This window comes from Columba livia, chromosome 3, assembly GCF_036013475.1.
Source record: "Columba livia isolate bColLiv1 breed racing homer chromosome 3, bColLiv1.pat.W.v2, whole genome shotgun sequence".
NCBI classification, from domain to species: domain Eukaryota; kingdom Metazoa; phylum Chordata; class Aves; order Columbiformes; family Columbidae; genus Columba; species Columba livia.
Genome location: NC_088604.1, coordinates 2569969 through 2587125, shown reverse-complemented (window position 1 = coordinate 2587125; position 17157 = coordinate 2569969). Strand labels below are relative to the sequence as shown.

Here is a 17157-nt window from a genome sequence, read left to right as displayed (position 1 = left end):
ATGCACAACTTGCACTTCATATCTCACAGAATCCCAGAACGTCAGGGGTTGGAAGGGACCTGGAAAGCTCACCCAGTGCAATCCCCCCATGGAGCAGGAACACCCAGATGAGGTTACACAGGAAGGTGTCCAGGCGGGTTGGAATGTCTGCACAGAAGGAGACTCCACAACCTCCCTGGGCAGCCTGGGCCAGGCTCTGCCACCCTCACCCCAAACAAGTTGCTTCTCCTCTTGCAGTGGAACCTCCTGTGTTCCAGTTTGCACCCATTACCCCTTGTCCTGTCCCTGGTTGTCACCAGAAGAGCCTGGCTCCATCCTCCTGACACTCCCCCTTTCCATCTTGATCCCCAGGAATGAGTCCCCCCTCAGTCTCCTCTTGTCCAGCTCCAGAGCCCCAGCTCCCTCAGCCTTTCCTCACACGGGAGATGCTCCACTCCCTGCAGCATCTTCGTTGCCCTGCGACTGGTGGGAATTCCAGCTGCAAACACTGGCATTTAGGTTTGAAAATGGCACTGAGCATCACGTTTATCCAAATACAGCTCTGAACAACACCAGTCATAGAATATCCAAGAAATCCGCTACTAGTTGAGAGCACTATATTTGTTAGGAAAAACCATAAAATGAGATGTGCTGAATTTAGCAGGAGATGGAAATCTAATTGCATTTGCCTTTGGAAAGGATGCAGCGATCGGCTCCTCACCTGGTTTTTGTATAACCGCGTTACAGGCGTTGGCAATTTCTTCCCTCTTTGCCTCGTCTGGATATTGATTCTCATTGAAGTAACTGCAAGGAGGGCAATAAAAATAGGAAAGAAATCAGAGCATGAACCTCCAAAGCAGCTTCACTAAAAGGTGTTAACTCGGCATTCGGAATATTGTAGTAGGAGATAGAAGGAAGCAGATAATGCTACAAATATCAGAATTAAGACTCTCAGGTGAAGCATCACAGCAGAAACACCACAGGCCATGACGCTGCTTTTGGTTATTATCATTTATTTCTATATTTTCCTGACATACACCCCCAGCTAATCGGCATCCTACAAATGGAGCTGTTCAATATTCACTTGGATCCCTGGGTTGATACACACACATACATAAATACTTGGATATATATTGCACGCAAACACTGCGTGCTTTAGATAAGGTATGAAGATTGTACAGACAAAATTACCCAATAATATAGTCAGATTTCTAGAGTTCGACTATTTTATTGTAAATCACAATACAAAAATTCTAAATCTTCTGCAGAACCAATTGAGCAGAGCATATTTAACGCTATATTTTTCTGAATAATTGTGGTTTTCTTCCACTTTATATGCAGTAAACACCCTCTAAAAGTTAAACTGTTTTCTCTTTTACTTCATTTAAGTGCTTTACAAATTTTAATGAACTGATTTCCATTCGACAGAGCTTATCAGATTTGCATTACAAACAACAAAAGTCCTGTTTACTTCAATGGGCTCTGATAAGCGCGCCATAAGCAGCGAATACTACCTTTTTTTTCTGTGGATTGTCCGTAATATATAATCCTACAAACTCTTTGATCAACTTTGATCAGCAGCAGGTTCAGCTGCTGCACAGCTGCTCTGAATTGGAAAATAAAGAGATTTCCCTGGATTGTGGATCATTTGGTAGCAGTGGAGTCAGGCGTATTCAGGCAATTACTATTTCCATGGCCATATTTCTCCTCCCCAGCACAGTTACGTTCTATGGAGACCTGGATGCTGTTCCATCCAGCACCTTTTTGTGTCCAGCTTTATTTTGAGTAAGCGCTACTAACGCAGATCTCACTATTTCACGTCCAGTTTAGATCAGTTCACTGTAAATACACATTTTGAACATTCGCTTTGAATTTTAGCCACTGCTTCTTTGCCCCGTTGTTCACAGTGTTATTCACAGTCACCCCAAACACGGTCCAAACTTACTCCAATTAACTAGCACAGTTAATTGCACTGTTAATGTCCTTCCACTTGATTTTCATCCCCCGCCCAGGTCCAGATGCCTTAGGAATGTTTGAGCTCTTCCACCTCCAAGAACTATTTAAGTATCACAGTATGTTTGGGATTGGAAGGGACCTCAAAAGATCATCTAGTCCAATCCCCCCATGGAGCAGGAACACCCAGGTGAGGTCGCACAGGAACATGTCCAGGCGGGTTGGAATGTCTGCAGAGAAGGAGACTCCACAACCTCCTTGGGCAGCCTGGGCCAGGCTCTGACACCCTCACCCCCAACAAGTTGCTTCTCAAATTTAAGTGGAACCTCTTGTGTTCCAGCTTGATCCCATTACCCCTTGTCCTATCATTGTTGGCCACCGAGAAGAGCCTGGCTCCATCCTCCTGGCACTCACCCTTTATATACTTATAAACATTAATAAGGTCACCCCTCAGTCTCCTCTTCTTCAAACTAAAGAGACCCAGCTCCCTCAGCCTTTCTTCATATGGGAGGTGCTCCACTCCCTTCATCATCTTTGTTGCCCTGCGCTGGACTCTCTCCAGCAGTTCCCTGTCCTTCTGGAACTGAGGGGCCACAACTGGACACAATATTCCAGATGTGGTCTTACCAGGGCAGAGGGGAAGGAGGACCTCTCTCGATCTACTAACCACCCCCCCTGTAATACACCCCAGGACGCCATTGGCCTTCCTGGCCACAAGGGCCCAGTGCTGGCTCATGGTCATCCTGTTGTCCACCAGGACCCCCAGGTCCCTTTCCCCTACACTGCTCTCTAATATGTCATTTCCCAACCTATATTGGAACCTGGGGTTGTTCCTGCCCAGATGCAGGACTCTACACTTGCCCTTGTTAAATTCCATCAGGTTATTCCCCGCCCAACTCTCCAGCCTGTCCAGGTCTCTGATGGCAGCACAGCTTCCAGTGTCACCACTCCTCCCAGCTTGGTGTCACCAGCAAACTTGCTGATAGTACACTCTATTCCCTCGTCCAAATCGTTAATGAATATATTGAATAATATTGGCCCCAGTACTGCCCCCTGAGGCACTGCACTAGATACTGGCCTCCAACTGGACTCTGCACCATTGACTACCATCTTAAGTGCCATGAGATACAGGAACGAAAAGACATCACAGCTGAAAAATGCTGTGCTATTACTTACATGAATACATCGTATGGTCTGAAATCCTGATCAAGAATCCAGGTCATCACTGTTGTGCACAAAATTTAACTCCACAAATTTTAGTAGCCATAATAGCTCTTTTAGGGCCTTCTTTTGCTGAACATCATCCTGTTTCTAATATTTGTCAAAAGTCAAGAACAAACACCACAAAGAAACCCCATAAAATTAGAACCTGACGGATCTACAAGACGATGTAGTGAAACCAGGAGGTGAAACCCTGATATCTTGTGATATTATGGATGCAGATCATCTGCGATCACAAACTGTTAGACAAAAGATGCAAAATTAATAAACACTGTGTACTTGAACTGCCCATTGACACAAGAAACTGCGACACCAATTAATGAAGAAAAGACAACACGAGAGCCAATTATCTAGTCCAATCACTTTTGTGATTTAAAAAACTCGCTACTGAAACAGTAATTCTTATCTCAACATATTTTACAACTGAATAGAAAACTGAGCAGTTTTGAGGCAGCTCTCCTGGTAAATACGACATTTTCATGGAAAGCATGAAGTGAAGTGGGTATCAACGGGGAGCTGGAAGGAAACTAAGTAGTTAAATTTGGGTTCTGTAGTGATTTTAGTGCCTGCCTCTCCTTCCATCTCCTGGTTTGCTCCTCACCCACATTAATGATGTGCCGCCTCCTTTTCCCATAGATTCGAGCTGACTATGAACTTGTCCATCGCTGGACTCGTGCTCCCCAAAACTCGACTTTCTTCTCGACTTCTGATAATATTCTTTTCTCCATCCCCTCGTTGTGATTTTAACCTTCAACAGAGACTGTCAGCTGGTTTTATCATGGAGGAGATTGTGATCAGGAGTTTTGAGTCTCGAAGAAAAAGGCCCCATAGCTACAAGTAGCCAAAAATATAGAACCTCAAGCATAAGCGCTGATTTTCATCCTCAACCTCCAAATTCTCCGTATACACACTCACGTTTCATTCCCATCACTCATCCTGATGTTCTAACAGGACTTGTGGGTGACATGTCATGACATAAAACACATTTAAAACTTCCCAATGTTTCTGGGAAGTAGGTGAGAGTAACTGGGTTTTCAAGATATGGAAACCAGGGCACAAAATTCAATACCTCATCACTGACTGGTTTGGTTTGCTGTCAACACACTGTGAATTTTTGGACTACGGTTCTTCTTGCAAGCAGGAAATTAATTAATCTGCCTCTAGTTTCGTTACTTATCTGTCAGGTATAGTCGTGCTAAGGGACGGGGAAAGAATGCGGCGTGTCTGAGTTTGTCTTTGCAGCGACAAACCGCAGTTCCTGAAAACTCCGGATGAAATATATAAAGCAATATGAAATTATAAGGGAAAAATAAAAGAAAAAGAGCAGGCACAAGTAAATCCTGCGAAGGCAAACAGCTTTCTAGACAAAGGGCAGCTGTCAGCTGAATACCTTCCATGAAGAAACCAAATGATCTCTTTTGTAGAAAATGACAGTGGAGGATTAAAATGAAAAGTGGCCAAATAATTTACATGAGATGAGAATCCATACGATGGTAAAGAATGTAGATATCCTTGAAGTGGTTTCATTTCAATAACACTGAAGCCTAGAAAAATTGCAGATTCAGAGAAACCCTCTTTCTTTCAGGGATAATGTGCTCGGGACAATGACGGAGAGAGAATCCATCTCAGCCCCCGGCTCTGTAATGGGAGGAAACGCATCCCCCCAACTCTCTACCAAGGTGCCCCATCTGAATTCCTGCAATAGCTGCCAATCTCTCTTTTATTTTCTTTTTCAGCTTGGCTGTACAGCTTCTGTTATCCAGGCTTAGATATCAGATGCATTAAGCAACGCCTCGGTAGCGCTCCTGATAATCCACGGTGGAAGTTTAGCTGCTCTCTATCAGCTTTGCAGCTGCCAGGGAAGCGTTTGAAAGGAGCGGAGCGATGGAGCAGCAGAAGGACGGACGGCTTCGGTGCTTTTTCACCGATAAAACCACCCAGAACTGGGGAAAGGTTTAGTTTAGAGTATGACGTATTGGTTAAAGCTTCAAAGTGTGGAAATGATTCAGAGTATATAGGGTGAAATGTGTTGCAGGGTAACAATTCACAGCAGAATTACAGACACACCAGGTGAGGTAATTCAGGTATGTGGACACCAGGGCAATGGCGCTGAAAGGAGAATAATTTAACTTGCAATTAAAGGGAGAGCAGAATACACGGGTGGATATTTATTGAACAACAGTGGTTGTGCTGTAAGTTCATTCCATTACTGAACTTTGTGTTTGCATCTCTGGGTTCCCATTTCTGTCAAAGCAAGTGAAATGTCCCAGTGTTCTTCATAGAATCACAGGATGGTTTGGGTTGAAGGGGCCTTCAAAATCTCCCCCAGTTCCCCCTGCCATGAGCAGGGACATCTTCACCAGCTCAGGTTGCTCAGAGCCTCGTCCAGCCTGGCCTGGGATGTCTCCAGGGATGGTTCAGCCACCACCTCTCTGGGCAACCTGGGCCAGGCTCTCACCACCCTCAGCACAAACAATTTCTTCCTCATGTCCAGTCTGAATCTCCCTCCTTTAGCTTAAAACCATCACCCCTTGTCCTATCACAACAGGCCCTGTTCAAAAGTCTGTCCCATCCTTGTTCTCGGCCCCTTTTAAGTCTGAAAGGCCGCACTGAGGTCTCCCCCATCTCTCTGCACAGACATCCTTCTGGCACAGAATTGCCTCATAAAGAATACGCCGTATTGTTTGCCTGAGTTTGTAGTATATATTGTCTCTGAAGTGGTTCTTCCACAGTCAAACAGCTTCACGGCTGCACCATCGCTCTTGATATTCAGGAAATACTGGATCAGAAAGTGGCATCTGGAGAAAGTGACTCCAGAATGGAAATGTCCCCGGTTCTTGTGTGACCGGCCGCCCTCTGGCTTTTCATTTTAAACCATTCCCTTCTCTGCCTCCGTCTCTCTTTTCCCTTCATGACGTGTTCAACTGGTGAAGATGCAGCGAAATGTGCGTTTTCAGAATCTTTATCTCAGAAATCAGAATCATTTCGCCCTGCTCAGAAGTCTGTCCCATCTTTCTTATCAACACTTTTCAGTCCGGAAAGGCCGCAGTAAGGTTTCTGGAGCTCCTCTTCTCCAGCTGAACACCCCAACTCTCTCAGCCTGTCCCCCAGCAGAGCTGTTCCAGCCTCGGGTCATTTCTGGGGCTGCTCTGGCCCCTCTCCAGCAGCTCCATGTGTGTCCTGTGCTGAGGACCCAGAGCTGGACCAGCACTGCAGGGGGGTCTCACCAGAACGGAACAGAGGGGCAGAATCCCCCCAAACCTGCTGCTCACGGGGCTGGGGACGCAGCCCAGGACACAGTTGGTTTGTGGGCTGCGAGCGCGCATGGCCGGGTCATGGCCGATCTCTCACCCACCAGCACCTCCTCCACCCAAGACCATCCTTCCCAAGGCTCAGGCTGCAGTCCACCTTAACACAATTTAAGCACAAAGGAATAGCTCTATCCTCTCCCCTCGATTCCCTTTTTGGGGGGAGCTTTCCTGCCCACCTGCTTCTCCGGTCCAGCCCATTTCCCCAGCTCCCAACTGACCCCTGGTGAGGAACAGAAGATCTTGCTGCCCCCAGGGACTGAGCTCCCTGCCAAACCTTCTGCTGTCTCAAAATACACAAGAGCACAAGCTGCTGTTTTCTCTTCGATAAGGCTGCCTGTAATTCCAGCTCCCTATCCGGTTTCCCTTCGAACGGCACCTCTGCTTTCCACTGACAAGTTACATGAAACACTCAAATATCGTTACCTACTTTATCACTCATTAGTATATTTACCAACGCAGTATGACCCAGTAGCAAGAGGTCGTTGTTGCAGTCGCTGTGGCTTTTCAGAGAACTATTATTCAGCCTGTCAAATCAATGGAAAGATTTCTGAAGTTCAACTGTCATCTGTGCCCGAGATCTTATCACTGCGTGGCATGAGACAGAGAAGTGACATTCAAAGCATAATCTCATCGGGAAGCATAATGACTGGTTTATTTCCCAGTAAATACTGGCCAAGAATGTCACTAATGCCATTGTCAGCGAGGTCAACAGATGACACCATCCCTTTTATCTACTGATATTTCTACAGATTCTATAATAATGGCATGCGTGTCAACTAAAGTGTGTGCTGCAATATATAGTAAAGTCATTTCTATTCTAGACAGCAGAGTTAAAGCTCAAAGATATCGTCTCTGCAGATAAACTCTGATGGAGCTGAGAATTACACTGACAACACCATCTTCTCCTCCTCGCAGCTCTGCAAAATGTAACCGCCAGTTTAGTGGCTACAGGAAACATCTGGCGAGGTCCTTTTCCACTTGAGATCGGCTGAGGATGCGGCTGCGAGAGATGAACGTGAGACATCCCCCCAGCACCAGCTCAACTAGACCTTCCATCCAGGCAAAAGACAAGTTTAAATAAGAATCCCAAGGCCCAAAACCACCCTGATGAAGGTGATGGCTACAGCTCTCTCTGGTTTTCCCTACAGCATTATCACTTAGCCAGGGGCTCTTGTAGGGCTGTGCAATTTAAGGACTGAAGAAACCACTGCAGGACTCTTTATCTCTACCAGAGGTTTCTCCGCAATCGTGGCATTAAGTCCAGGTTCAACCTACAGAGATATCCAGTCCCAACATCACAATTTAGGATTTTATCTGATGTAGAATCTACCCCAACTTTAAATAAGCTTTGGAACCGAACTAAAACCGTTCATTTTTCAAAGATCTCCATCTCATTCGCAGCTCGAGCGCTCACCCCAGAGCACGCCTTTTAAGTCTTTTACTGGAAGAGATGTTTCATTCTTCTACTTCTTTTCATGCAAAGTGCAAACCTGGAGACGAGATCTCAACACGACTAGATCACTTAGAGCACCAGGCTTCTAGATATCCTAACTATTTCTCTTGTCAATATGTGTTTATGGACATAAATTGCACAGTCGTTCCACTACACGTTATAAAAACCTCGTATGACTGAGTTGACTCTATTCTAGTTTTACAAATCAGCGCCTAAACTCCGAGACAGTCGTTTAACTGATGTTTCCTAGCAGGAATCTACTCTGCAATGTAGATTAAAATGCCAAAAATACACCTTGCACAGGAGTCTGTTAACTGTATGACCTTCAAAGCTACTACAACATCATCAAGTTTCCAATTCTAAAATAACTTTTTCAGTGTTTTGACAGCGGTCTCAAGCACCAACACAATCCTATCAAACTATTATGAATAATATTATCCTAAAATTTGTTGAGGACCAGAATTAATTGGTAATAGCTCTGAAAGCCTCATACTTGCAAAAGATAATCTCTGCCTCCTAATCTACAGCACCCTACTGGCGAGATAATTAACAATTTCATAAAGAATAGTTAAGACATCGGAGGTGGCGATTTACTCTTCCTTGTAATTGGATTTGGTGATAAGAATATTTTCGAAATGACACAACAGCTCTTCTGAGTAGAAAGATTTGCAGGTTTTAGCAGTTTGAAACACACCTTCTGCTTAAGGTAACTCGAAATCGCTGACGAGCAGACAACACGTAACATTTTATGGCCATCCTTAAGCTTAATGTTATCGCAGGCTCCCAAAACGAAGGTAGTTAACTAAATTGTTCACAAAATAAAAGGAAAAAGAAAAAGATGACAAATTTTTGAAACCAGCAAATAGCTAACACATTGAGACATGATGAAGTGAGAATTCTTCTGTGATATTTCAACAACGCGTTGGTGTGAACATACAGCACCTTCAAAGCTCTTCCTAACAAGGCATCTAAGCCTGAATAATAGTGTCTCTATTCTCCTTTATTTACTTGCAACATTTAAAGTGAGACCTACGCACTACAGGGATATTGATGTGAATTAAATCCTCCGGACTTAACGGCTTGATATAAAAAGATATTTATGAAGACGCCAGTGAAACAAACATGCCATCTACATATTTTTAAACTTTCTACAGGGGATGAGTTATTAAAGTTCCATCCTCTGGATCAGCCAGTTCTCAGAAATCAAAAATAAAGCAGGATCAGCCCATGGATGAATCATCTCCAAGAAGACTGTGGTCAATGGGGCAGAGTCCAGTTGGAGGCCTGGATCTAGTGCAGTGTTCAAGGGTCAGTGCTGGGGCCGGTATTATTCAATATATTCATCAATGACTTGGATGAGGGATTAGAGTGACTGTCAGCAAGTTTGCTGGTGACACCAAGCTGGGAGGAGTGGTGACACTGGAAGCTGTGCTGCCATCAGAGACCTGGACAGGCTGGAGAGTTGGGCGGGAAAAATTTAATGAACTAGAACAAGGGCAAGTGTAGAGTCTTGAATCTGGGCAGGAACAACCCCAGGTTCCAGTGTAAGTTGGGGAATGACCTATTAGAGAGCAGTGTAGGGGAAAGGGACCTGGGGGTGCTGGGGACAGCAGGGTGACCATGAGCCAGCACTGGGCCCTTGTGGCCGGGAAGGCCAATGGTACCTGGGGTGGGTTAGAAGGAGGTGGTCAGTAGGTCAGAGAGGTTCTCCTGCCCCTCTGCTCTGCCCTGGGGAGACCACACCTGGAATCTTGTGTCCAGTTGTGGCCCCTCAGTTCCAGCAGGACAGGGAACTGCTGGAGAGAGTCCAGCGCAGCCACCAAGATGCTGAAGGGAGTGGAGCATCTCCCGTGTGAGGAAAGGCTGAGGGAGCTGGGGCTCTGGAGCTGGACAAGAGGAGACTGAGGGGGGACTCATTCCTGGGGATCAAGATGGAAAGGGGGAGTGTCAGGAGGATGGAGCCAGGCTCTTCTGGTGACAACCAGCGACAGAACAAGGGGTAATGGGTGCAAACTGGAACACAGGAGGTTCCACTGCAAGAGGAGAAGCAACTTGTTGGGGGTGAGGGTGGCAGAGCCTGGCCCAGGCTGCCCAGGGAGGTTGTGGAGTCTCCTTCTGTGCAGACATTCCAACCCGCCTGGACACCTTCCTGTGTAACCTCATCTGGGTGTTCCTGCTCCATGGGGGGATTGCACTGGATGAGCTTTCCAGGGCCCTTCCAACCCCTGACATTCTGGGATTCTGTGAAGAGACAGGACCCTGCAGAAATGAGCCCACCCACTCGTGACCTTTCCAACGAGATGTTCCTCTAATCAACACCACGGTCATTAGAGATACTACGTTTAAGACAGCAGAGGATTCCAAGGCTTTATTTGGCAACACAAATAAACAGCAAATTGTCTGATTTGGATTTCACGGGACTCAATCCAAAACACCATTCTCTGCTCTCTCGAAAAAAAAATATTAAATGCATCAGATGCAGTTTTCTCATCTGGAGGAAAACTGGGCTCTAATGGGATGTTCAGCACTGAATCACACAAGAAGTAAGTATGTACAGAATGTGAAGGACAAGCAGCAAGGTCCTTGAAGCTGTTCTTAGTTTGGCCTCGGTAAGGTCGTGTTTTTCAAAACGTTATAGTCCTTCTGGCTGTGATCCTTGAAGTCTCACTTTGTCCTAAGCCTCCGGGAGAGGAAAATTACCCAACATGGGATTTGTGATAAAGCTTCGTATGAGCTGCCGACCTCCAGCATCACCACTGGCATTTCCCCGCAAAGATCCGCAAGCTTTTATTTTCAATGTCCAGTATTGGACCAGACTCAGGTCCACTCAGCTGAGAAGCTCACAGACAGCACTGCTGCTGCTTTTTAAGAAAAGAAAAGCTGATTAAACTAATGAAAGGATCCTACAGGATTCAGAAGACACGATAAGGCCAATTCTTGCAGGGTAACGAGTGCCCAAAGTCAAAAGGTTCAGGATCAAAGCTTCCAACTTCGGGCTCAGTACTTATATTTTTCCTATTGCCCATTATCTACAAGATCTGGACTAGAACTGTTACTCTAGTAAATAATGTACAGACGCAAAGCAGAATAAGCTGGTTTTTAAACATCAATCCATTCCCTGCCTTGCAACCGAAATGCAATGCAACAAGATGGATATCAGCAAACGAGAACAAGAAATAATTAATTAGCACAGGCCAGCATGCAAGTTGATTAAGCGACCACACTGCCAAGTCCAGTTTCAGGAGGCTTTTTGTAGATGTCACAGCAAAAAAGACGGTTTAAGGGAAGTTTTAAGCAAGGAGGTCGCTTTGTGGATCCTTGAGAGTGTTACTTCTCAAGTCTGACAGGAGCAATATATTTTTACTTATTTTCTACAGATTATTCAATGACCATTCATCATCCATAGGGAAATAGTTGAGTTTATTATCCACTTTATATATATATTTTTAAATTTACTTATTCCCCAATAGGATTGTAAATAATTACCTTGGAAATAATAAGCACCGAGGACTCAAAAGTATGGCCACTCCACCTCAGAAAAGCCGAATTCCCTGGGGACAGTTTCATCTCGTCGGGAAGTGTGACTAGAATAATACTGGTAGTAATTGACTATATATCCTATGTCTCAAAAAATAAAGTCTTATCATTTTTGGACTTCACTAAAGCATATGGGAAATCATTCATAATTTTGGAAAAAGACAAAGATTAGTATAATTATGAGATAGAGTAGAAAAGAAACGAAGAACTGGGCTGAAACTTTAAATGGTTATCAAGTGCTATTCCTTGGGTACCAACTCTGGTCTATCTTAAGAACAAAACCACTTGATGATCTTGACATGGTAATAACCTCACCTGGACTAAGTATTATACAATCCTGGTCTCCCACATTCAAGAAAGATGAATTTCAAATGGAACATCTCAGGGAGCGATCATAGGAAGCCAGAGGAACGAAAAGCCCGTTTTGCAGGAGATGGAGCAAGTTTAACTGAGCAAAGCTCAAGGCTGAGATCAGGATGCCGTTTAGCACAAATATGTGAAGGTGACCAATACCGGAGATGGAAGGAAGGATTTATTTTAGTTAAATGATAATATTGCTTCAATCTGGTCACAAACAGCCATGGGAATGTAGATTTCTAACCGCTAAAACAAGCAGAGTCTGCTGGGCAGGGATTTTGTACCCTTGGCTATACCTGCTTCTAAGATGGAGAATTTAATCACTTTCTGAGAAACAGATAATAATGTTTGACTGAAAAGAGAAGCTGAACATGAAACTGGAAGCCCCTGTGATTAAGAGAGTATCAGGGAGCATTTAAAAACTGAAGGAGCACCAGCCGATGGACATAATCAGCAACAAATCAGATGAGTTTTTATATATGTTTTCTACTTGTGTAGCTTATTTTCTTTTTTCTTCATAAGTAAATCGTATTAAAAAAGCTCTTTGGAATGTGTCCATGTCTTTTATTCTGTTGACAGAGTTCCTCGCGAAAGGCAGAGAATTCAAAACAAATTCAAAGTTATGCGTGTTCCGAAGGAAAAGGAAACAAAAAAAGGTCAATTGTGCCATCCCGGACTACAAGAAAAAAAGGCTAAAAAAGAATGTAGGATGTGGTAGTGACTTTTGTGGTTAAAGCCCATATGCTTGCCTGACAAAGCATTCTTTTTAGTCTGTTTAAAGTGCTCCACAGCCTGACCAAGAGCCCATAAATACATGATGCAACATACTTAGGAGCTGTACTTCGGAGTTTTGCTCCCTCACTTCTCCTCGTAATGACTCTGTTTATTGCTTGTATAAAGCCCTCCCATCTGTTACTAGATGGCAGAGAATTTCCTTTCGCTGAGGTAGGTTTGGACCGTGTTCAGAGAGGAGATGAAGCAAGAGTCGGCACAACGCTTTGCATCGATAAACCAGGAATGGGCCGATCCGAGAGTGCTCGGAGCTGCTCCCGCCAACAGCCGCACCATCAAATTGAGAGACAACGAGGTGCCAACCTGATCACTAATTCCTTCCAAACGCTTCCCAGGTCGCTCAAGAAGTTAATTTTTGTAATTGACCAAAGTGGGTTTATTCCATGGGTAATATTACACCCAGGTCAGGGAAATCTCCCTGTGAGAGATGATTATTCCTTAGACCTGGAACGATCCTCCCTGGCAGGCCAGGGCTGCCCAGATCTTTCCCAAGACTCTGAAAAAGAGCCAAAGGGGGAATGAGTGTAGCTTTATGGTCACTTGTGTTTGTTGTTGCCGCTGCCTTACTTGTGACATGTCCCCAGATTCTGCTCACAGAGAGCGGTTACATTCCCCAGCGGTGTCTCCACTCCTTCAGGACAGAGGGACAGTGGATTATAACTGTTATACCCTTGTGCACATCCAAAGACACATCACCCTTACAAAGGTTGTAATATGACCAAGGGATTTTGTTCCAGTCTATAGCAAATAGTTGTTCTACAGCATATAAAACGTAGACAGAATGTTCGCAGTTTCTGTGACTTGCCCTGCCTTCTGAAATCACGGTGAAGAAAATAATGACGTAACTAATTAATATGAGCTTGTTGTTACTAGTCCATTCTGTGTACATTAAACAGAACAGTCATAGGAAGAAGAATACCATGGAAGATTAGAGAAAGCTTAGTGCTAGCATAGAAGAAGGCTCAAAGAGAGATAAGCCACAGCACTAAACTTAAGCTTTTGCGCTGTCCTTACAATGAGCAGCATCTAGAGGTCTCCTGTCCCCGCTCACCTGTCCCGGGTCACTAGAAACTGAATGCAGAAATAGAAAAGGTCCAGAGAGGAGTGACAATTAATAGTATTAGAGGCAAGGGAAGACTCGCCATCTAAAAAGAGATAAGAGAATGACTGTTTAGTTCAGAGAGGCGATAAATAAGCGGCATATTTATAGCAAGATGTACAAGGAGTGATGACGGGAAGGTAAACATAATGTTCTTTGTAATTATTTTTCATGAGACTCAGGAAAAAGGGACCTCCAACTTTTTAAACACAGTTTAGCATATAAAATGAAACTAGGTATGTAATTAGTTCTCCCAAGTACCCTGAAGTCCTTAGCAGCATTTAGAAGGAATTATATATTTATGCAAATAATAAGAATGCCCACAGCTGCAACAGAGTGAGCAGCAGGTGGAGGGAGGTTGTTCCTCCCCCTCTGCTCTGCCCTGGGGAGGCCCCATCTGCAGTTGTGGGTCCAGTGCTGGGCTCCCCAGGTGAAGAAGGACAAGGAATTACTGGAGAGAGTCCAGCAGAGGGACACAAAGATGCTGAGGGGTCTGGAGCATCTTTGTGATGAGGAGACTGAGAGAGCTGGGGCTGCTGAGCTGGAGAAGAGAAGCTGAGAGGGATGTGATCAATGGGATCAATACGTCAGGGTGGGTGTCAGAGGATGGACCAGACTGTGTTCAGTGGTGCCCAACGCCAGGGTGAGGGGCAACGGGCACAGACTGAAACACAGGAGGCTCCATGTGAACATGAGCAGAAACTTGTTTGCTGGGAGGTGCCAGAGCCTGGCCCAGGCTGCCCAGAGCGGGTGTGGAGTCTCCTGCTCTGAGACATTCAAACCCCCTGGACCCACCTGTGTGATCTGCTCTGTGACCCTGCGTGAGCAGCTGGGTTGGACTGGGGGATCTCCAGAGGTCCCTTCAACCACAACCAGCCTGGGACTCTGTTCATGGTGCTGTTCAGACCTGCCATGTCACACTTGTGTTTTCCTAATAGAAACTTGGGTTGATTTGAGGATGTTTCTGTAGCTCCTCTCCTTATGCAATGTCCCAGCATCGCTTCACATGCTGGGGACAGTCAAATGAAATCACTGCACAGGCAAGCAGGACAGCTGGATGTCACACATGTAATATTCAGGGGTACACTCTGACTATGGGGTCTGTGAGCAGGAGCCAGCAGATGTTCTTAAAATCAAATGAGAGGTTAAGAGGTAATCAGGTCTTACAGATCCTCCCACACATCGGTGCTACTGGAGCCAGTAAAAATGACATTAGCCTGTACAGTAAACAGCAGCTCTGAGTTTTTACATCTGCGCTGAAAGCATCTGGGCACTTCCAGAGAGAGTTTCAATCCCACTTGTACGACCAGTGCTTTGATGCTGCGAGAAGACAACGTTGTAACTCGGGGTGAGATCTCGCTTCTCACCTTCACGAGCAGGGAGACAGAACACAGAGGAAACTGGTCCTGCAGAAATGCCGGAGAGCATCTGGACTGGAAGAATTCCCATTCTCAAAACGTAGGGTTATTGCAGCAGCCAGTGCTGTTGCAGGTCAGACTGACAAGGCTCCTTTTGGAAATGTTGATTTCAATTATTGTGACCTTGGCAGGTACAAAACTTGCATCTGGAGTCTGCTGCAAGGAGCTGCCCCTCCCACACATCGCTCTTTTTACTATTAAAAAATAATAAAGAGAACATAAAGATACAAAAAGCACCTGAGCTCATTGAAAAAGAAAAGTACCCTGTTCGGTGCTGGATCCTTCAGGAAAGCAGAGTCTGGCGAGTGCTCTGGAGAGACAGCCCAGCGCTGCGTTTTACTGCATGCAAGCTGCCAAACAACTGGGATTTGCTTATGGCTGATTAGAATAGGAAGCTGGAATATTATGCATGTCTAAGAGGGAACATTGCTTGATCTAATGCAAAAGAAGAAAGATACTGTGTAGCAAGCATAAAATGGCTGCTCTTGCATTTTATGAAGACATACAGCAATGACCCTGAGCCAAACCATCTGAACTTGCAGACAATAAACCCATCCTGCCTGTGTCTAAATTGTCAAGTGAACTTTCCTGAATGCCTTTGCAAAGTGAACAGCACAAATGCTGAAAAACACTCCCTTCCTACCGTCTCAAGGGATTTAATGAAGTTAAACCTCCCACTGCAAGTTGCTGACTAATAAACACCTTGTGACAGAATAGAAGAAGCTGGAAAATCATGTAAAGATGTCACCTGATGTTTCCCTCTGCGTTAAGATCAAATATAACAGAGCCATCCGGACAGATTTTAGCTCATTTGCTCCTGAGAAACGCTGCATAATTTTTGTAGATAACCTTAGTGCTCAACCATTCCTAATTTAGAAAGTTTTTCCTAATTCCCAACACCAATCTTTGTAGGTAACCCAAGAATCACAGGTATTTAGCATCTTGCTGATGGTTTCTTCGCTTTGGCTCAGTCTCCCCAGCAGGTCGTAGATATTTTACGGGTAAGAACAGCGAGTCGCCAAAAGGTTCAATGACACCTGAGGGTCACAGGGATGGCCGAGCCGAACTCACTCACCTCTTTGCAGCCTGCAAAACAAACCCGAGGAAGACGAGCAGCATCCCCGAGCCAAGCGGTGGACATCGTTACATTGATGAGAAACTGATGTTCTGTTCCTAACAATGTACAAGGCTAATGGAAGAGACCGAAAGACATTACTTCCTGCTCTGTTGTCAGCTTGAAAAGGGAGAAACGCAATGAATCCAAAACTTAAATCTCCTCCAAAGCCTTGCACAGGAAACTTAGATCCCCTATGGGGCTGGTATTAAGGTTCTGCTAGAAGACATAACTAAGAGTAATGGGATTAAATTAACTAAGAAAATTTCCTAACTGAATTTCAGGAGCTAATAGAGCTCTCATTTTCCCCAGGGAAGCCGTGGAAACCCCGGCGCTCAGGAGAGCTGCAGTAATAGCGCTTTCACAATCGGAAGAATTTCTAATAACGCATGTCAGGGCTGATATCGCTCAGGGCCAGAACCAAGCGCAGGACTCTGCCGGCCCGACTGCGGCACAAGGTGCTGCTTTCACAGAACCCCAGAATGTCAGGGGTTGGAAGGGCCCTGTAGAGCTCATCCAGTGCAATCCCCCCATGGAGCAGGAACACCCAGATGAGGTTACACAGGAAGGTGTCCAGGCGGGTTGGAATGTCTGCACAGAAGGAGACTCCACAACCCCCCTGGGCAGCCTGGGCCAGGCTCTGCCACCCTCACCCCCAACAAGGTTCTTCTCAAATTTAAGTGAAACCTCCTGTGTTCCAGTTTGAACCCACTGCCCCTTGTCCTGTCACTGGTTGTCACCAGAAGAGCCTGGCTCCATCCTCCTGACACTCCCCTTTCCATATTGATCCCCAGGAATGAGTCCCCCCTCAGTCTCCTCTTGTCCAGCTCCAGAGCCCCAGCTCCCTCAGCCTTTCCTCACACGGGAGATGCTCCACTCCCTTCAGCATCTTGGTGGCTGCGCTGGACTCTCTCCAGCAGTTC

The 17157-nt window shown here is 45.3% G+C and overlaps 1 protein-coding gene across 33 annotated transcripts in view; it reads right to left on the bottom strand.

Annotated features, from left to right (window-relative positions):
• The window catches only part of HMBOX1 (homeobox containing 1), a 136406-nt gene that overhangs the window by 26262 nt on the left and 92987 nt on the right, over positions 1–17157 (bottom strand). For all 33 annotated transcript variants that reach the window (XR_010471066.1, XM_065055601.1, XM_065055577.1 and 30 more), the window contains one exon: positions 701–783. Coding sequence is in view for 32 of the 33 variants with exons in the window: in XM_065055601.1 (XP_064911673.1) it covers positions 701–783 (83 nt within the window). In the remaining variant the exon portion in view is untranslated. The remainder of the gene's footprint in view (positions 1–700; positions 784–17157) is intronic.